Raw genomic sequence first — 25,979 nt, forward strand, 5'->3', positions numbered from 1 at the left:
TATTAATAAGCAACATTTTACATTTTCAAAACTTCTAAGTCAAGATGGGTGATGCAGGACTAAAAGGAATGCCAGGTATGAAAGTCGTTGCTTGAAAACCATAGTAAAATTGGGGGAGGGTCCTTTATTAAGAGCAATGATATTTCAAGGCGTTTCTGCACCTGGTGTGAGATCCTCTAGTTGAAAATTATGCCTAATGCTAATATTTCTTTTATGAGCCTTGATTTATTTGACTTCACATATGATACTAAATACCCATGGTTAAAGATTTTCTAGTTGTTTAGAAAATAATTCCAGAATCATCTTAGCATGAGTACCATATAGTACTTAATATTCTATTCAATTCAGGTTAAGGTTTTTAATTGGCTCCAGGCATTGTTTAAGGGTTTTTAGTGCAAAGTTTAGAAAAAATACACAAGACCACATTCTGTTCAAGCCTGTGTGGAGGATTCGTGCTTCCTCTTCCTAATTTTCTTCTCTCTCCGCTTCTGGCTTCTCTGTGTCACTTCCATTGCAACGGTCCTCAGCTTTCCCCTTGCTTTAGTTTGCAAGTATCCTCAGAGCACAGCCTCTGGTGCAGGAATGGATGGAATCAAGGATTTTAGTTGTGATTTCTTAAAATTAAGGAGCGAATAACAGAGAAATTAGAAATGTCTTGTCTGCTTTTAAACTATTTTAAGTTTACCTTTGAGGAATATGAACAGTGGAGGGACGAACAAACAGTGGGGAAGGAACAAACGAACAGATCTTCTGCTGGAATATTGTGACAGATTTACTGACAAATATTTTCTAACCAATTTGTACCAACAGGCAGTTTTTGTTTTCTTTCCTGACAGAGCGTAAATTTACTTCTGGATGGCAGCAGCTACGCCATTATAACACTAAAAAGCAACCTTGGCTAACTTCGGTACCTTATGTAGCACATGAATAATTTGAATTTTAAAGCATTTTTATATATTTACTGATGATAAACTATTTTTAGTACAGGAAATGAATCTTGCCTCAAAGAAAAACACCCCCCTCCCAAGTAACTTTACTTGAACCAATGAATTGGAGCAGATTTATTTTTTTCCTTCTAACATCTCCATTTAAAATTGGGGTGACCTTGGGAAAGTCACAAATAGTTCCTTCAGAGCTTAAAGGCCATGATTTCCTTCGTTCAAATTCTCTCTGCCTTTTCAAGTCAATGCACAGATGAATAATACATGGAAAGCTCCACGTACTCCCAAACTTGGGTAATTTCTAACAGTCTCAAAAAAAAAAAAAAAAAAAAAAAAAAAAAGACCGAATATATTCTAAGGAAAGTTGGGAAGCAGAGAGTTGGAAGTTGAGCTTATGGTGAGCCCTTGGGGCCACCCTAAACCATCTAAATCTTGGCGTGTGGCTCAACTTCCCTAAGAATAGCCAGGATCAAGGGCCTGCGTCTGTGTCGTACCCACGGGGAAAGGACTTCCCTTGCTCTCGACTAGCTCAGGTTTCTGAGAGTGGCTCCAGGTCCCGGGAGAGTGATGTCGTCTGTGGTCGGTAAGCGATTACCAGGCAGGACTGGCGGTGCAAACACACACACACACACACACACACACACACACACACACACACACACACGCAAGTCTCTGCCACGGAGCTCAGGCACATTCTTTCCTTTGCATTCTTCAGTGCCCAGAGACCTTAGACTCCAAGGCTCAGAGGGATTTATGGAGGAGCGTACGGCGCCCAAGCCATGCCTTGCAACGGCTAATACAACACTGAGTTCCTTTGCAGGACTCCGAGTTACCGCCAAATACCGAAGGAAGGCAAGAGAGAGAGAGAGAGAGGGCAGGGGAAGGCTAGGCGACCATGCTCGGCGTGAGGCGCCTGAAGCGTGGAGGATGGGACGGAGGAGGAGCGGAACGCGGAGAAAGGGGAGAGCGGAGGAAAACCACTCACGCCAATGGGTAACAGGGAAAAGGTGAGAAGGAAGGGAGTAGGAGCGGGAGCCAATGGGTGGGAGAGGCGGAGAAAGGGGGAGGGGCAGAAGCCAATGGGGAGCGGGCCTGGAGCGGGGACGCGGCCCCGCGCGCCCGCGCGCCCCCTCCCTCCGGCGCGGCAGCCCGCGCCTCCTCGGCTCCCGGGAGACGAGGGCAGGGGCGGGGCCGAACCGGGAGCGCGGCTCGGGAGGCGTCTGGAGGTGAGCGCCGCGGGGCGGGGGAATTCTGGGGCGGGAGGACGGGCGGCGCGGGCACGCACGCACTCACGCGCGCCCCCGTGCTGGCCGCGCCGCCCCCGGCCGGGTGTGTGTGTGTGTGTGTGTGTGTGTGTGTGTGTGGCTTCGCTCGCTCGCCGGGTCGCGCGCGCGCGCGTGCGTGCGTTCTGGCGGTGCGCGCCGGGAGAGATGCTGAGGTAAAGTTCGGGAGAGAGAGAGAGAGAGAGAGAGAGGGAGAGAGAGAGAGGGAGAGATCCGTCAGCGCGAGGAGCCCGAGTGGCCGCCATTACTGAGCCCAGCGCGACGGCGGGCGCGGGGGAAGGGGGGAGGGTCGGGGCTGCCGCTGCGGGCGGGCGGACGGGCGGGTGACCGGGCAGCGCGAGCCGCGGCGCTCGGGCTTTCGGGGCGTGTGTGTGTCGGCGAGGGCGCGGGGAGCGCGCCGCCCGCGAGAGGCGAGCCGAGAGTGGAGGAGGCGGCGGCGGCGGGAGCGCTCCCCAGGAATGTCGCTGCCGCCGCCACCGCCGCGGCCGCTGCCGTTGAGGAGGCGACGGAGGAGACCGGCGTTGTTAGGTAGGACCTCGGAGAGCCGGCTGCGCGGGGCCTGCCTCTCCCCTCCCGCCGGGGACCCGCGGCCGCCGCCGCCGCCGCCGGTTGTAACCAGTTGAAGGGGCTGGGGCCGGGCGGCCGGGTCCTCGCAGGCCGGGCCGCGGGGCTCCGGTCGGCTGAAGGGCAGAGAGGCCGGAGAGGGGGCCGCTTTCTCCACAGGTGACCGGGCCGGGGGCGGCGGAGGCCTGCAGGTCGCCGAGCTCGTGCCGGCCCCGCCAGGCATCCTCTCCCCGCGCCGCCACCTTCACTTGTCCGGGGCTGGGAGGGTGCGCGGGGAAGGAAGGTGGCGGGGTCGGCCGGGCGGGAGGCTGCGGCTGCCGCTAACGAGTTCCACCTGGAAGGGGGAGCGCGGTGGGCGCGGATCCGCAGACCCAGGACCGCGGCTTGCAAACTTAACCGCCTTTCCGGGGGATCGGCCCTTTCACTTTTTTCTTATCTCCTCGGCTCCTCCCTAGGTTCGCCACCACGTTCCCAGCAGCGAAAGCTTGGGGGGTCAGGGAGTGAGAAGTTGCATTGCGCCACCCAAAACACGGGACTCCTTCCTGTCGTCGGGCCGCTCCCGGGGCTGGGGCTTGGATCCCGAGTTTCTGCTGGAATAACCTCTAAAAATTTCCCTCGGTTCCCAAGCAAAGAAAAGTATCGGGGTGGGGGTGGGGAGCAGCTCGGGAGCGCGCGTGCACTTATCCACACATAAATACACTCCCTCACACCCTCCCTTCTCCAGCGTTATTGGAAATGCAAGTGAGGTGCAGGCTCTGGAGAAGCTCAGGCTGCAGGGTGCTAGAAAGTAAGGACAGACTATTAGAACGACTAGTAAAATTCCGAGAAAGTTGCAGGGGAGAAGTTCATACTTTTACCATATGATGGGAATCCAGTTTGGGCCAGTGCTCATTAGTAAATAACAAGTAAAATGTACCAAATCAAAACCAAGGTAGTGAGATGAGTGGATTTCCTCAGCCATCTAACCTTGTATGTCATTTTTTCTTTGGGGAAGGTAGAGACCAAGGACATTTTATAAAATGTTCAAGTAATGAAACATTTTCTCTGTTTACTAGTGTTTGTGCATGTTGCCTTCGGCAGGTGTGTGAGGTGGGGATTGCCCTTTCTACTTAAATTCAAAACCAATATCCAGTTTGAACAGGATGTTAGGGATTGTTTACCAGCTTTGAGGAGACCACTCTCTTCATGGAAGAGTTCTCTTCAATCTCCATCTAAGACAGTTCTTCCGGCAACCATTACATCCAGATGTGACTATTCCGGAAAAATACTTTGGTTTAAATATAGACTTCACCAGAATGTATTTGGAAATATTTTACTGTCAGTTCCAGCTTATTTGGATGGTACTCCTTTTTAGTATTTTTACATACTAAAATTAATAGTTTAACCTGCAGCTTCCAGAAAAATGTTGCTTTAATTTTAAATTTCTCATTTTGTGCCTTTTTTAAAAAAAAAAACCTTTGTAATTGACCTGTATCTTACCTGTCTATAGAATATAGAGCAGAGGAGGAAAGTTATAACTGTGGGTCACAAAAACCTGATAAGGCATTGGGGAGGTTTATATAAATTGTGGATTTAAAGGTGAGGAGTATGTGCTTATTAAAGAACCATAGCTATTGATCTGATTGGTTTAAGGCAGAATCCAACAGTATAGACAATTAGTTAACTATTGATTTGGTTGTTTTCTTTAGCTACATTTTTTAACTCAAATCAGCATGCCTTATTTTAGAGCTTTGGGAATGGGCTTGGTTACATGCGGATAGAAAACACTGTCAATAGAATTGTGCTTATTGGTTTTTTTTTTATCTTTTTCCATTTAAACTATATAGGTTATTAATTTTTTTTTCTTCTCATGGTGCTGGACATTGAAACAGGATGTTGCATGGTGCTCTACCTCCAAGCTACATCTCCAGTCTCCTTCAAAATTGATTTAGTATCTTAATATCGCATTTCTCTTACATGGTATTTACATTGACTATTTTTGTCCCATCTCTATTCTCTTTTTTAGAAAGGCAGATTTAACACATTTTTTGGTGATAAAATTTTTCACCTTGAAGGTTAAGGTTTTATATGAAATAAAATGGCCGTATTTGCCTTTCAGGGAGTATTGGAAGTTATGGCTTAGCTTTTGAATAATAGTTACGTACACACACACACACACACACACACACACAGACACAGGCACACTCTGCTGTTGTAGAATTGAACCAGGCCTTTGAACATACTAGGCAATCACTTTTACTCTACCAACATCCTTAGTTGAAGAAAATGTTTCATGAATACTATACTAAATACTATACTAAACTTTTCCACTGTTCATTTGGATACATAGTTTTTTTCTTTGCAAATCAAGAAAGCACTGTGGTTAATTGAAGAAGCAGTCTATACTGTTATTTCATGTTTGTAATAATCATTAAGTACAAGAATGAAATGTGTCTAAAAGAATACTGAAGAAAGTTTAATAAAGTCATATATCTTTCATTTGGCAATTTCTGTAATGAACAATTTAAGTGCAAGGTTTTGTTGATTTTTATCAAACTACAGAGAAATGTTTAAGTGTATTGGGTTGGTGTACAATACTTATCTAGCATGTGTATAGTGCAGGGCCCTTGGTACATTCCCTAGTACTGCAAACAAACTAGAATGGAACATTAGAATTAAGACAAAAATCAGACCTAAGAATTTAAAATACATTCTTTAATTGAGTTTCAAGCTCTGCTCCTTAGGTCCCTGGAGTCTTCCCCTAGATGCCATGAGACTTCCTCTGATAAGTCACCCTCCCCAAACCAAGGCAGTTTCTGTTTTTTTACCTATGGAAGTCTGCATTAAGAAGTATTAAAGTCTCAGATGTATTGTTCATTATGTTTATTTAGCACTTAATAACATGCTGTGGAGATAAAGAGGTGGGTTAGAGAGTAGAAAGTAGTTCAGACTTCAGTTTGAGAGGTAGTAACTTTAGACGACTAAATAGATAAAGGTGCTGTGAGGTCCAGGAAAGAGAACAGAGCTAGCCTGTGTGCACACACTCGCTTGCTCCCCCCCCATTTGTTTTTTTGTTTTGTTTTGTTTTGTTTTGTTTTTATAACCCCTAGTGTTCTGTAAGCAATCTCCATGAGGCTGTGCTGTAAAATAGTAACTTTTCATCTTACCCTTAGAATTAGAGATATTAGTTAGGAAAAGTTACGTGTAATTTTTATTTCGTGGTTAAAATACGATTTAAGATTCGTCACTTAGATTTTTCTCAAGCTTTTTATCATGCAGAGTTAATTGCAAAAATTGGTTTTAATTTTTTCCCTTAACCTGATTAATCTTTTTATCCTTAGCAGATTTATTTTTATTGAATATCTAGGCACTGTGAGCAATACAAGAAAGTGTGTATTAACTATAGCCTTAACTCCTATCAGAGCTTATAGTTGTTTGTTTCTTTTAAAATTGAGGTGCCCCTCCCCCAACATGTGTGTCTGTTTATACACATGTGCATGTGGGTGCCCTTGGAGGCCAGAAGAGGGCATCAGCTCTCCTGGAGCTAGAATGGTTGTGCACTTACTCCCATCCTCAACAAGAAGCTCTTAACTATTGAGCCATGTTTCCATCCCCAGAGCTTCTAGGTCTTTTTGGCGGGGCGGGGAGAATTTGAGATGTGGAACAATGTAAAAATAGTTAAATGTGAGGCTAATACAGAACAGGTGAATTTGACTACAGGATAGTACTTTACTGATTTAAAATTTGCTATAAAGGGCCGGAGATTGGGCTCTGCAATAAAGAGTGTTGACTACTCTTCTTAAGGATCCAGATTCTAGTCCAAGCACCCATATGGTGGTTAAAGACTATCAGTAGGAACTCCAGTTCCAGGGGAACCTAATGAACTTTTATGGGCTTCATGGGCATTGAATTCACACAACACACAGACATAATATACAGGCAAAGTACTTATACACATTAAATAAGTAAAACAAAACAAAATACATATAATGTGGTATAAAGAAATTTCTATAATAGAGGTACTTTTTGAAAGTAGTTAAGATCGTGAGGAGGAAAAAAAAAGATGTTAAAGTAGTAATGTTGATGGACCAAAAGTATGTGGGAAAGTATAAGCCAGGTTGGCAAGAGAGAGAAATGCAAGGTAAAAGTGTAAGAACATCAGTTTGTATTTTATGAGTAAGTTGAAATATTAATACAAATGCAAGGGTAATAAAGAGATCAACTGTCTATTCTCACTGTATTTGACATTGAACAGCCCTGAGAGATGGACTATAGTTCTTGGCTTCTGGTTTGGTATAGTTTGTCCATTTTCTTGTTGAGTATGCCCTTTTACTGATGAAAAATTCTGTGATTATTATTTGTATGCTTTCCTTTTCAAAGCCAAGGTAACACTTTTTGAGTGTTGGCCATTTAAGGTACTGGTGTATAGGGTTCTTCAGATATTTCTAGGAATACCTATGGTCTTAAAATTTTCTGACCTTTTTGTTCTTGTTACTCATCTTGTCCTTACCTCATTTTATTACCAAGTTTCATGTCTTGGAGATAACACTACAGACTCAGGTGATATCACCGTCTGTTGCTAAAACTGATTAACTTTTCATTGAGAAACACTGACTCATTTATTTCATATTAGACATATGTGCCAGTCACTAAGTTCTCTGTCTAGCATTGTTCTTTTCAGTTCTGACAGTTCAGGTGCTTAGTATACAGTAGCTATTCATTTTTGTAGGCTTTGTATCCCATCACATTCAGTCTTGTATTCTACTTTTAGACTCTTCTGTTTCCTTTTATAAGCTCTACCTCCTGTTTGTTCTTTTATAGGATATATTTTAAATCTAGGCATATTCTTCTACTTTCCAATATGGTTGCTGTGCTCAATTCACTCTTCATTAATCACACATCTGGAATGGCTTCTCTTTGAAAACCAAACCCTATCAAATCTTTTTTGTTCACAAAATTCTTCATCTCAGGACTGGAGAAGTGGCACAGTAGAGAAGAGACGAACACTGGCTACTCCTGGGTTTGATTCACAGCACACACATGGCTGATTTTACTCAACCAGACACACACTTCCACAGACACCAGGTACACGTGTGGTGCACATATATACATGTAAGCAAAATACTTAAACACATAGCATACAGAAAAAAATAAAAAATTTGTAAACTATGACCTTTATCTGACCATTTATTTCTCTATAATACCCTTTTATATTACAAAATAACTGTCAAGGCTATCAGAATAATATTTTAAAATATATGAACACTATGAAATGCAAATACCTGTGTGTCTAAATGACGTTTTATTGTAATATATCAAGATCATTTTATTCTCAAGTCAAGTAATATGACAGACACTAGAAAGTATGCCCAACCCATTATAGAAAAAAGTTTTCCAAACCTTGGTCTAGCATAGCATATTGGAATTCATAACTGCATTTTTAAACTCCATGATACATATCACATTGCTTTTATCTCTTTAGCTATGGTACTATAAAGAGGAATGGTAGTATGGAGTTTTTGTTTGTTTTAAAGACAAATCTGATGTATACCAGGCTGGCTTCCAAGTTGCTGTTTAGCCAAAGGTGACCTTGAATTTCTGATCCTCCTACCTTTGCCTTCTGTGATTGTGTTGTGATAACAGGTACAAATCATGGTGCTTGTTTATTTTTTAGACTTACTAAGGCAGGTTCTTAACTTTTCATACAGGCTGGTCCAGAACTTAATATATAGACAAGACTGGATGTGCCTTCTCCCTTATCTTCCCAGATGATGGAGTCACAGGCATGAGTCACTTTGACCAGCAAGGTTTGTGTGTGTGTGTGTGTGTGTGTGTGTGTATGTGTATCTATAGTGTGGAAAATGTTTCTTAGCCTCTTGACACCCTTTTTTAAATGTCCACTGTTTTAAAACTCTATACTTCTTCTTGTATTATTTGAGTTGCTACTATTTCCATCTTTAAAAAGAAAATTATGGACCCTAGGACCACTGAGATGGCTCAGTTTGCTGTCAAGCCTGATGACCTGAGTTATTATGGTGTAAAGAGAATTGACTCCTGCAAGTTTTCCTCTCATCTATATACACACCTGTATATATGCCCGCATACATACAAAATGAATATAAGTTTAAAACATTGGAAAACCTAGGTTACAATCATTCATATAATGAAAATGATGGGTCCTTTTCTGTGTAGCACTACAAATATAGAAAGTAATTAAAAATATTCTCTTCTCCTATTTCTTAGTTTTTCAAAGAGCAGGGTGAGCATGCATATTCATAGTACTGTCTTCAGTGAACTTCCTTATAGTACCTTTGGACCTTCCTTATAGTGCCTTTAGATTTTCTAAGTCTCTGGCATAAGGTTAAGCAGGTTAAGCAGGCCTAAGCTAAACATAGGCATACAGGTCGTTCTCTTAAGTTGATAGAAATGAGATGGCCTTTGATGCTTTTTTTCCCACTGAATAAGGAAATAGACTAGTATAAATTTGGGATAGCTTTCTCATAAAGGCATACGGGAAAAAACATGTTGATCAGTGAAAGTTAGATTAAGTAGTAAGGTCTGCCATTACTCTGTTTGGGAATAATCTAGCTGGTTTAAAATTTCCTTTCATCAATAAAATCCCCTCCCAGCAATTTGAAATATCAAAAGATAGAAATGGATAAAAGAAATACTTTTATTGAATAGTGTTAGGAAACCTAGAGTTCCTGCTTGGATCCCTCACTACCTCCTAGAAGTACTTTACTGTTAATCAGTCTGAAGTGTATGTAAGTGGTCAAACTGTAGGGTTTAGGAAGATGCTGGACATTTCAGATTAAGAGTATTCTTATTAGACTTTATAGGTTTGTAGCAATATGTAGATTTCTATTAATTGTGCCAACAAATGTGGCATCAGGATTATATAACGGTTTTAGAGCTCTGTACACTGAGCCTGGGGATTGATTCATTTATTAATTGCTAAATACTGTTTTATTCCCCGTGTGTATAAGGTAATCTGGGAACTAGAAGATTGGGTAAAAACAGGAAATTCTAAAATTTTCAGGTTAGTCACTACATAATTGTTAAAAAATTTTAAAGATTCTCTTTATAACTTGACTATAGTCTAATCTAAAGACAAATTCATAAAATTGACTTCTTTAGATACATTACATCTAAAGATTGTGTGTTTTTGTGGCAGAAATCTTGGTTCAGTGGTAAAATTTAAAAAATCAAAATAGCATGATTGATTTTCATTATTACATTGTTGAATTACTTAGCTACCTTACATATGCTATAATGTTACCTGTTTTTGCTTATAACATTGATAAGTTTGTCATCAAGAATTAGCAGCATTGCTGGGCGTGGTGGCGCACGCCTTTAATCCCAGCACTCGGGAGGCAGAGGCAGGTGAATTTCTGAGTTCAAGGCCAGCCTAGTCTACAGAGTGAGTTCCAGGACAGCCAGGGCTACACAGAGAAGCCCTGTCTCGAAAAACAACAACAACAACAACAAAACCCAAAAAACCAAAACAAAACAAAATTAGTAGCATTAACAGGAAAAATATTTCAGGTTTACACTAATTTTTTAGCATGAAGTTTTTTTCCTTATGTTATTCTAGAAAAGTTCTCTTTAGTTTATTGAATATAGAATGATCTTTGTGTTAGGTCTGTCTTTGGAAATGTTTGGTTACATGGGGTATTTAAGATTGAGCAAGTAGCCAGGCAGTAGTGGTGCACGCCTTTAATCCCAGCACTTGGGAAGCAGAGGCAGGCGGATTTCTGAGTTCGAGGCCAGCCTGCTCTACAAAGAGAGTTCCAGGACAGCCAGGACTACACAGAGAAACCCTGTCTCGAAAAACCAAAAAAAAAAAAAAAAAAAAAGATTGAGCAAGTAATTATAGTTATTTCTGTATAATCAGGTCTTGAAATGTAATTTCATAATAAATGCTGTGGCATGTAAAAAAGATACCTAAAGTCAGTTCTTTTAGGACTGTATTTCTTATTTTTAGATTTTTTAAATTTATTTTTAATTTTATGTGTATATGTGCTTTGCCTGCATGTTTGTATGCGCATCATGTGCATGCATTGCTGTGGAGACCAAAAGAGGATGTTGGAACTCCTAGAATTGGAGTGTTAGATGGTTGTAAGCTGCCATGTGGGTACTGGGAGTGGAACTTAAGTCCCTTTAAGAGCAGCAGATATTCTTAACTGCTGAATCATCTTTCTAGTCCCTTTGTCTCTTTTTTAAAATTAGTTTTAACATTTATAAATAAAAATATATGCTTATTCTGGCTATATACATTATGAATCATAATTTACTTTGATTCAAATACCTTCATTTTTAGAAAAGTTTTCAACTTAATATTTATAAATCTGTTTTGTGAAGTCTGTTAGGCTTGTTATATTAGTGTGATGGATATAGATTTGTGTGCCCTTTTTGGCTCTTAAATCTGGAGTGAAATGGGAGAGGGGTAGAGTTAATGACATACAATACTTACGTTATGCAGTAAAAGACAGGAATGTGTTAAGCATATTGTGTGCCTCACTGTGACTGATACAGAATGAGAATTTGGGAAAGTAGCTCAGAGATGTATGAGAACATTGTAGTATGCAGGAATGAGAGTGGTAGGACATTAAGGACTTGACTTTTCCTTTTAAAAGTACTGGGAAGTTTTTAACAAAAGAAGGCCAGCTCTGGTTTATATTTTAGCAAGAACCTGGCTGTTCTAATATCAAAAGACCAGAGAAAGGGAATAGAATTCTGCAAGGAAATGAAGTTAGAATCATTTACCAAACATGATGGTGAATAGAATCCAGGTTATAGTAGTAAAGATGACAGGAACTGGTAAGTTTTGTGTGTGTGTGCGCGCACACACATGCACATTTAAGGGTAGGGCTATTAAGGACAAAGCAAAATTAAGGACTAAAGGCATAAATATTTTTTTAAAAAAATAGATGCAACATTTTTATGAAAGGGGACAAAAGTTTTATTATTTAAAGATTAGTGTATAGATTTATGTTTCTTAATTGACAATAGTTCTACGTATATGAGATATAATGTGGCATTTTAGCATGTGTGATAAGTGATTGGATCAGAGAAATTGGCATATCTTTTGATATCAGAACAGCGCATGCAGCTTGTCTCCTAGTCTCAGGCCAATTCAGGCCAATTCCACTATGCACCTAAAACTGTCCCTTGTAGTCATTCTGTGGTCCTTGCATTTCCACTATGCTAGACTGTCAACTTGTAACAGGCTGTATCTTCACTAATGATCTTTCCTGGCCTCAGTCAGTGTCAAGCCACAGCTTCTGTATATGATTCTTTCGGTACTAGGGTTTCTACTGCAACTGAGGTTAAACCTTCACCAATACCCTCTCCTGGCCTCTCTTCAGGGGATCTTTGATGTTGCCATACAGTGCCAAGACTCAACTGCTCTCTGTAACCTCTTCGTGCCTTCAAAACCAGCACCATATGGGAGTCTTGCACATTGCCAGGTTCTGCTTTCAGCTTCAAATCTAGGCTTCACCCCTCACCCCTAGCTATGTGCTGACTCTGAGGAACTCTGATTTCACCTCAGTGATGTTCTCTTAAAAATTGCTAATTTTTCAGCCTCAGCCTACCAACATTGGCTATCCCACTTAAAGCAACAATTTTAGTTACATAGATTCTTAAAGTGTTATAAGAATAGAGTCTTTGAGAGACTGAAGTCTAAGTATTGAAACTGAGTCCTCTGAAGCATCACAAGCCAGGCATTCAACCTGCAGTTCTATCCACATAGCTTCTAAGCTTCAACAACAGTTTGTTAAACTCTGAGCATTTTGCCGTTTCTAGACAAAAGCTCCCAAATGAGCCACAATCTTCTGCCAAAACAACATGGTTAGGTTCATTCCAACACCATTCTGTATAAGTTTGGTTCTCTGTTAACTGTGATAAAACATTAACTAAAACAAACTTGAGGAGGAAGGGGTTTATTTGGTGTATAGTTACAGTTCATCATTGAGGGAAGTCAGCACAGAAACCATGAAGGAAAGCACCATAGTGGGTTATTTTCCCTGACTTGCTTAGCTACCTTATATAGTCCATGCCCACCTGCCTGCGAATGGCGCTGCCCACAGTAGGTAAAGCACTCCTTTCCAGGTTTGTCAAGTAGACAACCAAAATTAGCCATTACACCTCTCTACTAGTTATTTTAAAATATTTGTTTTCAATTCTGATTAGTCTGCAGTGATTTAGAACATTAGAAGTTATTTCTACTGTCAAACTGTACTTCAATACCCATTATCCATCTTCTCTTCATTATTAAGTACCCTCACACTTTACCCAGGCTCCAGTCAATAGCATTCTAGTCTCTAAAAATATTTTAGGTTAAATTGAATTCCTAAGATTTTATTTTTCATTTTTCTAGGTTTCTTGTGTAACTTTTTAATCTGTAGAAAGCCACTGCATGTTATTAAACTTTATTTAAAAGACAATGCAGAGTATGAATGGCCTAGTAAATTTTTAGAAAACTTAGTTCCAGGAAATGGCTTTATTTTTAAAAAGAGTTCTAGGAAAGTTTCACACAAATATCTATTAATTTCTATAAAGTTAATTGACACTCTTGACATACCTTTCTTGATATAAACCCTAAGCTTCTAAGATGAGCTTAAAGAAATTTGAGAGCCCTCACTGCAAGCTATTAAAAGCAGCACTATGATTGAGTATGTAAAATTGATCCAAACCATGTAATTTCATGCAGGCTATTACCACTTCTACTACCACCTTTATTACTATTTCTTGCTTTCATCATAAGTAAAATAAATCGACTAAATGTTATGAGAATAAGTTACTGTGTATGAAAGTAAAATTTCGTAAGAAAGGAGCTATATGCATAATTGTCCTAGTAACATACTAGTGCTGATCATAATTGAAAGAGAATTTCAAATTGAATTTAAATAACATGTACATAGTAGAAAAGCAGGGTTCCAATCATTAATTTATTAGAGGATTTTGTTCTTGCCCTTAAAGAAGTACCAAAATTGCTTTGATTAACTAATTAAATCAAGTTGTCTACCACTAAGTTGCATTCCCTAGCCCAAGTCTAAACTCTTAGAAAGTCATAGTTTCCAGCGTTAGATTTTTGAGTTATATTGTATTTGGATAAACATATATAATAGATATTACTAAAGATGTGAGCATTTTGGTGGAGATCAGGTTTAGTTGAAAGTTTTCAATAGTATTAACTCATTTCTTCCCTTTACCTCTCCTCCTCTTCTCTTCTGCTATCTCAATTTTGGGAGGATCATATCTAATAAATTTCACATGAGTGTTGAAACTTAACCAAAAACAAACAACCAAACAAAAACTCCTAAAAGTAAAATCCTGGGGAAGATCCACTTTGAGGAATTCTGTTATCTAAAGTCAGTTATTTTATGCTTTTCCTGTCATGAAGCTGGAGATTACAGCTGTTTTAGAGTACTTGCTTAGAGCATGCTAGCACTAGGGCCCTTGATTCTACCCTTAGCACAGTATAAAACAAAATTGAGTAAAAGCTGTAAGTTAGTTGATAAAGCAGTGCATTTTAGTTATTCTTTATTTACATAGTCTTATAGAAGGCAAGAAAATTAAAGGAATAGGAAAAGTTAGTTATTTTTCTCAAATCCCTAGGAAGGCGTAATTAGAAGCAGAACTCACATTTGGTTGCTAGAGGCTTTAGGAATTCATTTTAATGCTTGTGAGCCATTAGATTTATAATAGTTATTGTTATATTTACCTTAAAATTTGAGGCCATGTGCATTTATAAAAGTAAATTATAAGTTGTTTATATGATTTCTTTACATATATGCAATGTTCTAAGAATTATTAGTTTACATAAACTTTGTTATTGACATTTTTACTTTGTGTATTCCCACATGTGTAACTCATGTAAGTTTTTCATTTTTTTCCCCTTTCTAGGAAGATGATCCATTTGATCTCGAAGAAGACCTTTCTTTGGCAATGAGGGAACTACAAAGAACCAAATATAATTCTGAAATTCAGGATCTGTATTTTGAGAAGGTTTTATTTTCAGAATGAAAAGTATATATGGTTATCTTTATGAATGTAAAGACATGAGAAAAGAGTTATGATGGCAAAAAACAAAGAGCCTCGACCCCCATCTTATACTGTCAGTGTAGTTGGACTCTCTGGGACTGAAAAAGACAAAGGAAACTGTGGAGTTGGAAAATCTTGTTTGTGCAATAGATTTGTACGTTCAAAAGCAGATGAATATTATCCAGAGCATACTTCTGTGCTTAGCACCATTGACTTTGGAGGCCGAGTAGTAAACAATGATCACTTTTTATACTGGGGTGACATAATACAAAATGGTGAAGATGGTGTAGAATGCAAAATTCATGTCATTGAACAAACGGAGTTCATTGATGACCAGACTTTCTTGCCTCATCGAAGTACAAATTTGCAACCATATATAAAACGTGCAGCTGCCTCAAAATTGCAGTCAGCAGAAAAACTAATGTACATTTGTACCGATCAGCTAGGCTTGGAGCAAGACTTTGAACAGAAGCAGATGCCTGAAGGGAAACTCAATGTAGATGGATTTTTATTGTGTATTGATGTGAGTCAAGGATGTAATAGGAAGTTTGATGATCAGCTTAAATTTGTGAATAACCTTTTTGTCCAGCTATCAAAATCCAAAAAGCCTGTGATAATAGCAGCAACTAAATGTGATGAATGTGTGGATCATTACCTTAGAGAAGTTCAAGCCTTTGCCTCAAACAAAAAGAACCTTCTCGTAGTGGAAACATCAGCACGATTTAATGTCAACATTGAGACATGTTTCACTGCTTTGGTACAAATGTTGGATAAAACTCGTGGCAAGCCTAAAATTATTCCCTATCTGGATGCTTATAAAACACAGAGACAACTTGTTGTCACAGCAACAGACAAGTTTGAAAAACTTGTACAGACTGTAAGAGATTATCATGCAACTTGGAAAACTGTTAGTAATAAATTAAAAAATCATCCTGATTATGAAGAATATATCAACTTAGAGGGAACAAGAAAGGCCAGAAATACATTCTCAAAGCATATAGAGCAACTCAAACAGGAACATATAAGAAAAAGGAGAGAAGAATATATAAGTACTTTACCAAGGGCTTTTAATACTCTCTTGCCAGATCTAGAAGAGATTGAACATTTGAATTGGTTGGAAGCTTTGAAGTTAATGGAAAAGAGAGCAGATTTCCAGTTATGTTTTGTGGTGCTAGAAAAAACACCTTGGGATGAAACTGACCATATAGACAAAATTAATGATAGACGGATTCCATTCGACCTTCTGAGTACTTTAGAAGCAGAAAAAGTCTATCAAAACCATGTACAACATCTGATATCAGAGAAAAGAAGAATAGAAATGAAGGAGAAATTCAAGAAGACTTTAGAAAAAATTCAGTTTATTTCACCTGGGCAGCCATGGGAGGAAGTTATGTGTTTTGTCATGGAGGATGAAGCATTCAAATACATCACTGAGGCTGATAGCAAAGAAGTATATGGTAGACATCAGCGAGAGATAGTAGAAAAAGCCAAAGAAGAGTTTCAGGAAATGCTTTTTGAGCATTCTGAACTTTTTTATGATTTAGATCTTAATGCAACACCAAGTTCTGATAAAATGAGTGAAATTCATACAGTTCTAAGTGAAGAACCTAGATATAAAGCTTTACAGAAACTTGCACCTGATAGAGAATCTCTTCTACTTAAGCATATAGGATTTGTTTATCATCCCACTAAAGAAACATGCCTCAGTGGCCAATATTGTACAGACATTAAGGTGGAAAATTTACTTGCCACTAGTCTATTAGAGATGGATCATAACCGTGTACGCTTGTATCATGATAGTACCAATATAGACAAAGTTAATCTTTTCATTTTAGGGAAAGATGGCCTTGCCCAGGAACTAGCAAATGAGATAAGGACTCAATCCACTGATGATGAGTATGCCTTAGATGGAAAAATTTATGAACTTGATCTTCGGCCTGTTGATGCCAAATCGCCTTACATTTTGAGTCAGCTATGGACTGCAGCCTTTAAACCACATGGGTGCTTCTGTGTATTCAATTCCATCGAGTCACTGAGTTTTATTGGAGAATTTATTGGAAAAATAAGAACCGAAGCATCTCAGATCAGAAAAGATAAATATATGACTAATCTTCCATTTACATTAATTCTTGCTAATCAGAGGGATTCCATTAGTAAAAATCTACCAATTCTCAGGCACCAGGGTCAGCAGTTGGCCAACAAATTGCAGTGTCCTTTTGTAGACGTACCTGCTGGTACATATCCTCGTAAATTTAATGAATCACAAATAAAGCAAGCTCTAAGAGGAGTATTGGAGTCAGTTAAACACAATTTAGATGTGGTGAGCCCAGTTCCTATCAATAAGGATATGTCAGAAGCTGACTTGAGAATTGTCATGTGTGCCATGTGTGGCGATCCATTTAGTGTGGATCTCATTCTTTCACCTTTCCTTGACTCTCATTCTTGCAGTGCTGCTCAAGCTGGACAGAATAATTCATTAATGCTTGACAAAATTATTGGTGAAAAAAGGAGGCGAATACAGATCACAATATTGTCATACCACTCCTCAATTGGAGTAAGAAAAGATGAACTGGTTCATGGGTATATATTAGTTTATTCTGCAAAAAGGAAAGCATCAATGGGAATGCTTCGTGCATTTCTATCAGAAGTTCAAGATACTATTCCTGTACAACTGGTGGCAGTTACCGACAGTCAAGCTGACTTCTTTGAAAATGAGGCTATCAAGGAGTTGATGACTGAAGGAGAACACATTGCAACTGAGATAACTGCTAAATTTACAGCATTATATTCTTTATCTCAGTATCATAGGCAAACTGAGGTTTTCACTTTGTTTTTCAGTGATGTTCTAGAGAAAAAAAATATGATAGAAAATTCCTATTTGTCTGATAATACAAGGGAATCCACTCATCAGAGTGAAGATGTTTTTCTACCATCTCCAAGGGACTGTTTTCCCTATAACAACTATCCTGATTCAGATGATGACACAGAAGCACCACCTCCTTATAGTCCAATTGGCGATGATGTACAGTTGCTTCCAACACCTAGTGACCGTTCCAGATACAGGTTAGATTTGGAAGGAAATGAATATCCTGTTCATAGCACTCCAAATTGTCATGATCATGAACGTAACCATAAAGTGCCTCCACCTATTAAACCTAAACCAGTTGTACCTAAAACAAATGTGAAAAAACTGGATCCAAACCTTTTAAAAACAATTGAAGCTGGTATTGGTAAAAATCCAAGAAAACAGACTTCCCGGGTGCCTTTGGCACATCCTGAAGATATGGATTCTTCAGATAACTATGCGGAACCCCTTGACACAATTTTCAAGCAGAAGGGCTATTCTGATGAGATTTATGTTGTCCCAGATGATAGTCAGAATCGAATTATTAAAATTCGAAACTCATTTGTAAATAACACTCAAGGAGATGAAGAAAATGGGTTTTCTGATAGAACCTCAAAAGGTCATGGGGAACGTAGGCCTTCAAAATACAAATATAAATCTAAAACTTTGTTTAGTAAAGCCAAGTCATACTATAGAAGAACACACTCTGATGCAAGTGATGATGAGGCTTTCACTACTTCTAAAACAAAAAGAAAAGGAAGACATCGTGGAAGTGAAGAAGATCCACTACTATCTCCTGTTGAAACTTGGAAAGGTGGTATTGATAATCCTGCAATCACATCTGACCAGGAGGTAGATGATAAGAAGATAAAGAAGAAAACCCACAAAGTAAAGGAAGATAAAAAGGTAAGTTTATATTTATAAAAGTTCTCACTTTTGCTTTAAAAGGAAAAATATATATTTAAAATAGTAAGTTTTCTAAAATACTTGGTAGGGACAGATTTGTTGTTCTAGTGCATTTTATTTCTTGATGCTTTACTTGGAATAGAAGGCTGAATTTATATTCTTCAACATGAAAATTATGAGTGGAGGTTTATTTTGTCCTTTACATTTTCAATAACTTAATTTATCTAATGGTATCAGATTTGAACTGTTTTTTCATCTAGCCTAGACATGTAACATATACTCTTAAGACTTCATGACATATAATACTAACAGTAAACTCTACAGTTCTAAGGTGGGTTTTTTTTTTTCTTTGTTTGCGTTTTGCTTTTGAAATAAGGTCTTGTGTCCCTCAGGTTAGTCTTGAACTGTGTCCTCAAGACTGGCTTTGAACTGCTGTCTCAGCTTCCTGAAATTACAGGAGTATACCCCAATATCCAGCTATGTGTTAATAACTTTTATCACTGCCAAAGCTTCTTTTCTGCTAATTTGAGCATCCTTAATTTGAAAATCAAAATCTAAAATGCTCTAAAACCTGAAACTTTTGGGTCCCATCATGGTATTACCCAGGGAATAATTTTATATCTGACTGTACCTAATAGATATCAATGAAAACTAGAAATACTTAAAGAAAATTACCTTTAGACTATTTATAAGTTATATGTGAAACATAAATGAATTTGATGTTTAGCCTTGAATTTCATCCTCAAGATAAACTCATTTTATATATTCAGATATCACAAAATGAAAAAAAAAATAGAGATATGAAAAATTTCCAGATCCAAGCATTTTAAATAATTAATACTCAACTTTTTTTGTTCAAACTTTTATAAATGTCAAGCATCTATAACAGTAGTTCTCAACTTTCCTAATGCTACAACCCTTTAATATAGTTTCTCATGTTTTGGTGACTCCCCCCCAACCGTAAAATTATTTTGTTGCTACTTCATAACTGTAGTTTTGCTGTTATGAATTATAAATGTCTGATATGCAGGATATCTCTGTGCGACCCCTGTGAAAGAATCACTGGACCCCTAAAGGAGTTGCAACCCTCAGATTGAGAACTACTAGTCTATAGTCTTTCTACTTCAGTATTGCCTTTATTTATGTGTTTATTTTTCTGTTTTGGTTCACAAATCTTAATTGTTTTGCTATCTTGAGAGGGAGGGAGGGAGGAAAATGGGTCGCTCTCTTGTTTTTGAGAATGGGTCTCTCAACTGAACATGGAGCTCTCCAATTGACTAGGCTGGTTAGCCAGTGAGCTTCAGAGATTATAGATACTATATTGACCAGCTTTTATGTGGGTGTTGGTCAGAATTCAAGTCTCTGGGCTTATGCAATAGGCATTTTACCAATTGGTCCAACTCTCCATCCTCTAGTATAATTTCTACTTAAATAGTAGATGCTGGTATAGTAAAAAAGTTCCTGTACTCCAGGAACAATCAAGTTTTTTGGTTGTTTATATCCTGTCTTGGTTGAGCATGAAGTATGGCTATGTTTGCTTGTTTAAGTATTAAGGTACTGGAATCTTGACTATTAAGTGCTTCATCATGTATTCTCTATGTAAAATTATCTCTAATAACAGTGGTGTTTTAGTGTTTTTGTTTTCCATCTGGCAAAATGATTAAAACTGGCTGGTTAGTTTTCCGTGATTTTCATTTTTGTTGCCTTTTTGTTAAGCACAATGAATGAATCGTTTTCCTATGAAAGTTTGTTTTAGGCATATTTATTCTTACAGATATGATTGTAATCACCACATTCAAAAGGGCTGTATTTTAGTGATTCAGTGTTATTTCTTCAGTTTTTTTTTTTTTTTTAGTAACATCCTCACTTCTGAGCACAGGGTAAGAATATACCAAATATATATTCTGGAGTTTTTAATATGGACTTTTATACCAACTGAATAATCATACAACTACTTGGATTAGATGTTACTTCATAAGTTTCATCTATTATCATTCACCTATGTGGTGATTTAACTCTCCAGTTATTTCTTTGATTGTAAGTCCTCTTGTTCCTTTCAGATCTCAAATCTGAATGTGTTCAAGAGTTGAAAGCATGTCATAATTGAAATGGTATAGGATTTTCATTCTTTTGTTTTAATTAGGTGCATATAAGGTAGTAGTTCTGTTTATAATCACTAGCATCTTAGATACATAGAATAAGAGTATTTTGCCTTTACTTTTTGTCATTTACTAATTACCTCTATTTGATGTCAGCATTGTTTTTACTCAACACTGGTGGTGAATTAGCTTTAAGTTATACTTTTGCTCCTTCTGTTTAAGTCACATTCTCAGCCATCTTCAGAGTTCTTTTCAGAAATGTGTTAGACTTTCATGTAACATTGCTTTGATTATTAGGGCCATGGTTTATGTATTCAGAACATTTAAAGAAATTATTTTATTGGTGTTTTTTATGTTTATAAAGTTTGGAGTTATATAAGTGGTTCTAGATTATGGTTTTCAAAAGATATAGGTTACGCTGGGTGGTGGTGGCACATGCCTTTAATCCCAGCACTTGGGAGGCAGAGACAGGCAGATTTCTGAGTTTGAGGACAGCCTGGTCTACAAAGTTCCAGGACAGCCAGGGCTATACAGAGAAACCCTGTCTCGAAAAATCAAAAAAAAAAAAAAAAAAAAAAAAAAAAAAAGAAAAGAAAGAAAGAAAAAAAAAAAGATATAGGTTATGCAGTTTCAGACAAGACCAGGTATTATCAGTGTGGTATTCTATACACCTAGGCTTCTCTGGTTTGAATCCAAGCTCAAATGTTTACGATTCAACCTCTGCATGTTCATCTAGGAAAACAGAGCCATCATACCTAGCAGTACTATGAGAGAAAAAGGAGTATTTACTTAGAACAGTATCTAGAATACGTTGTTTGTTGGAGAGGGATACTGGAGTCCAAATAAACATTTTTTTTAAGTGAGCATAGTGGGAAAGGATCACCATAGAGTGCCATTCACAAAACTTAAAGAAAAGTAAATCAGTGGTTTTATTTTAGGTATGTATTAAGGAAAAAATTTAGATGGAGAAAATTTTTCAATTATTCAAAAGCATCAAACTGGCTATATAATGTGAAAGATGATAGTAGAAATTATCCTAATAATTATTAGGTACTGAAATATTAATATTACATTTATATGGAGTTTTACTGAACTGTAGAGCTAGTTTGGAGTTAAGCAGAGCCAGTGTACCATAGGATTACAAAATTGTCTTTGAACTGTTTACAAGATGTATGCGAAACATAAATGAATTTGATATTTAGCTTTGAGTCTCCCCTTCAAGATAACTTTTACCTATGCAGATACTACAAAATGAGAAAGAGAATTGAGATATTAAACACACTTCGTTCCAAGCATTTTAAATAAAGAATACTCAAGGTATTTGGAGTGTGTTATAATTCATGTTGCAGTTAGGGAAGAGATTTGGATCATATAGATTAGGTAAGAGAAATATATAAATATACAGTTATAAAGTGGTCTAGTTTCAGAGACCATATGGAAAATCAGCAGCTAAATTAAGTTGATTCTTCAGAAAAACTAGAAAACAAAATTGGCAAGATTGGGAAAATGCAGAAGCTATAAATAACACTTAGGAATAAAAACTATGGGATGGATACAGGCACAAAATGCTCAATGAACTAATAAAAATATATTAAAAATTAAAAAATAAAAAACACACAGAAATAAATATATAATTACAGGTACGTGGAAATAGAAGATACCAGTGAGTACTGCCAGTAGTTTTGTGAATGCTACTTTGAAAATTTAAACAAAATAGACATCTAAAATAAATGATTTGATAATTTGCCTAAATTAAAATTAAAAGAGCATTTAATTAATTGTGAGGTAACGGTTAAATTTTCCCACCAAAGAAATGCCTGTCCCATATTATTTTATGAGACAGGTATTATACAAATTGTTTCAGAGAGTAGAAAACACAGGAATACATTCTGAAATTCATTTTCATATTAGTTCTTAATTTTATAATTTTATATTCAGACAAGGAAGGTATAAGGAATAATATATACCTGTTTTAGTCATGAGGATTTATTTAAAATTCTTAAATATCAGGCCCACAAACACTTCACTGTAAACTTGACTTGTTTTGAGACAGTGTCTTGTTAGCTAAGGCTAGTTTTGAACTCTTGGTCCTCTAACCTCCACCTCCTAAGTATTGAAGTTAAAGGCATGTCTCACTCTGCCTGGCTAGTTTTCATATGAGAGATCTGAGACCTGTTTGTGAGCAAAAAAAAATATTCAAAAAGAAAATCTTAGGGGCTGGAGATTTAACACCTGGAAAATCTTAACTGCTGGCTCAGCAGTTAAGAGCACTGACTGCTCTTCCTAAGGTCCTGAGTTCAAATCCCAGCAACCACATAGTGGCTCACAACCATCTGTAATGAGATCTGATGCCCTCTTCTGGGGTGTCTGAAGACAGCTACAGTGTACTTACATATAATAAATAAGTAAACCTTAAAAAAAAAAGTCTTAGCCTATTTAGGTTTATATTGCATATACGTAAGATGGCTTACTATTAAAAATTCGACATCTGTAGTTAAGTCCATAGATTAAGTTAAAAAAGAAAAAGTAGTATTTGGTAGTGGTACATAGAGGGAGAAAATGCTTGATAAAATTTCATTCATAGAGAGGCTACTAATTTAGGAATAGATGAGAACTTTAACTTGGAAACATACATGCTTTAGAATATAGCTAAGTCTTAGGTATAGAAATAAATGCCTTTAGAACCTCAAAAATCTTTATTAAAATGCCTTCTTAAAATAAGTACTATTGTACTTCACAGGTTCAAGCCAGATGGGGTCCCAAGATTGAGAGGGTGAAGTAGACAGGATTTCACTTTTAACCAAGAAACAATTTGCAACTGATCATGTGTCACTTGATATGTCAACCATACTCAAGGGCAGAATTAGTTAGCTAACCTCATGCCCAGAATTAGTTAGATAACACAAAACAAACTCCATGATTCTTGTTTGCTTGAGCTTTCTGTCTTGCTGGGTTTTTTTGTTTTGATTATCAATAAAGAGAGCACAGGAAATTGAGTAGGTAAGGAGGTGGAAAGGATGTGGTAAGATAAGAGAGGGGGAAACATCACAATATACTGTCTGAAAAATTTTTAATAAAAAAGCACTACTGTTACTTGTATGAATCTCGTCTCAAGGGCAGAAGCTAGAGTTTCCAGATTCTTGTTCCTCTTCATAATGAACTTTACAGTGATACATGAATAGTTAAAGGAAAGCAAATAGTTCTCAGGGAAAATACAAAGGAGCAGGGAAGTATGACATATTCCACCTGATCTGGCACCCAGAGGACAAAAAGAAAAAGAAGGCCGAAGTGACTTGTTGTGGGTCATGAACATAGTACTTGCCCATCCCATGTACCTGTAATGTGGGCTTTTCAGAGCATGCTCCCATGATTGGTTGAACATTGGGTAGACTAAGAGCTGCCAGTCTTTCTACTGTTCTGCCACATGCTTTTCGTGCTAATTTCTAGAATCTTCTCATTTTAGCAACCTCCATTTTCACTTAATTTAAAATTTTCTTTTTTAGGTATCTTTTATTGTACATCAGTCAACCTCTTAACTGAAGGATGTATCTCTTAGTTTTTGTATTGATTTTTGATGGGGTTGGGGATTGAATTTACTGCAGGACTTCATTTAACAAAATATTTAAATTGTTTGAAAGTTTCTTTTTAAAAACTTTTTCGCCTATTTTGGGGGAATACTTATTGCTTAAAATTAATTAGCAGTTGATAAAAAGGTATCAATTATTTAACCATTATTTGGAGTTCTACTTTAGAGATTCTGAGTATCACCTTTGTGTGGAAAATACGTTTAGGAAAATGAGGAAGTGGTTTTTGTTTTTTTGGATTTTTCCATCAGTCTTTCAACTAACATCAGTCTAGTCAGAGAAATAGAGATACACTACTGAACTTGTATCTGAGCTTTTATCCTAAGAGCACTGAGTAATTTCTAAAGGATGAAAACTACAGTGTCTACTATGGGAAAGACTGATGCCATATTTATGATTCATATCCTTGGCTTAACAGTATATTGTACTATGATCAGTTGAATTCAGTATAAATGAATGACCTTGTCTTTGTCATAGTAAATATATATATAGTATATATATTCATATATATATATATATATATATATATATATATATATATATATAAACAGAAGAATCCATTTAGTAATTATAGTTTATTTTGGAAGAGGATACTAATTTTATTCGATTAGGTTTTTTATTTAATCTTTATTTATTTACACTCCATATTTTATTCCCACCCCCTCCGTTCACCCTCTGACTGTTCACATTCCATACCTCCTTCCTACCTCCCCCACCCTGTCTCCTCAAGGATGTCCCCAACACCCACCCAACCAGACCTCTAAACTCCCTGGGGCCTCCAGTCTCTTGAGGGTTAGGTGCGTCTTCTCTGATTGAACCCAGACCCTGCAGACTTCTGCTGTATATGTGTTGGGGGCCTCATATCAGCTGGTATATGCTGCCTGATTGGTGTTCCAGTGTTTGAGAGATCTCGGGGCCCAGGTTAATTGAGACTGCTGGTCCTCCTACATAGTCACCTTCCTTCTCAGCTTCTTCCAGCTTTTCCTTAATTGAACCACAGGGGTCAGCAGCTTCTGTCCATTTTCTGCATCTCACTGCTTTCAGAGGGCAGTCTTGCTAGGTCCCTTTTTGTGAGCACTCTATAGCCTCAAGTAATTGTGTCAGGCCTTGGGACCTCCCTTTGACCTGGATCCCACTTTGGGCCTGTTGCTAGACCTTCTTTTCCTCGGGCTCCTCTCCATTTTCATCCCTGCAGTTCTTTCAGACAAGAACAGTTATGGGTCCGAATTTTGACTGTGGGATGGCAACCCCCTCCCTCACTTGATGCCCTGTCTTCCTGCTGGAGGTGGGCTCTATAAATTCCCTCTCCCTACTGTTGGTTTCACCTAAGGTCCCTCCCTCCTTTTGGTCACCTCCCGGGTGCATTCTGGAGGGTTCCCCCAACCTCCTACCTCCAGAGGTTACCTGTTTCCATTCTGCTGCCCCTCAGGGCTTCAGTCCTTTTTCCCTCACCCAATATCAGATCAGTTCCCGTCCCCACCCCCCCACTTTCCCTCCAGGTCCTTCCCAGGTTCCTCCCTCCTTCCCTCCCCTCTTGTGATTGCTTTCTTCTCCCTCCCAAGTGGGACTGAGGTGTCCTCATTTGGGCCCGTCATCCTGTTGACTTTTTTGAGTTCTGTGGACTGTATCTTGGGTATTCTGTACTTTTTTTTTTTTTTTATATCCACTTATTAGTGAGTACATAGCATGCATGTCCTTTTACTGAATATTCAATATGACTACTGTTAGAA

The 25,979-nt window shown here is 38.1% G+C and overlaps 1 protein-coding gene across 4 annotated transcripts in view; it reads left to right on the plus strand.

The window, feature by feature from the left end:
- The first annotated feature begins 2,306 nt into the window (after positions 1-2,306).
- Positions 2,307-25,979, plus strand: part of Arhgap5 (Rho GTPase activating protein 5) — a 66,316-nt gene continuing 42,643 nt past the window's right edge. For 2 of the 4 annotated variants that reach the window (XM_021202706.2, XM_021202708.2), the window contains exons 1-2: positions 2,612-2,752; positions 14,678-18,566. In XM_021202706.2, the coding sequence (XP_021058365.1) occupies positions 14,847-18,566 (3,720 nt within the window). In that variant the 5' untranslated portion in view covers positions 2,612-2,752; positions 14,678-14,846. Of the gene's footprint in view, positions 2,380-2,611; positions 2,753-8,552; positions 8,575-14,677; positions 18,567-25,979 lie in introns of those variants that run through there. The other 2 variants (XM_021202707.2, XM_029540492.1) reach the window with 2 other exon arrangements.

The sequence above is a fragment of the Mus pahari genome, chromosome 7 (genome assembly GCF_900095145.1).
Source record: "Mus pahari chromosome 7, PAHARI_EIJ_v1.1, whole genome shotgun sequence".
Taxonomy (NCBI): Eukaryota; Metazoa; Chordata; class Mammalia; order Rodentia; family Muridae; genus Mus; species Mus pahari.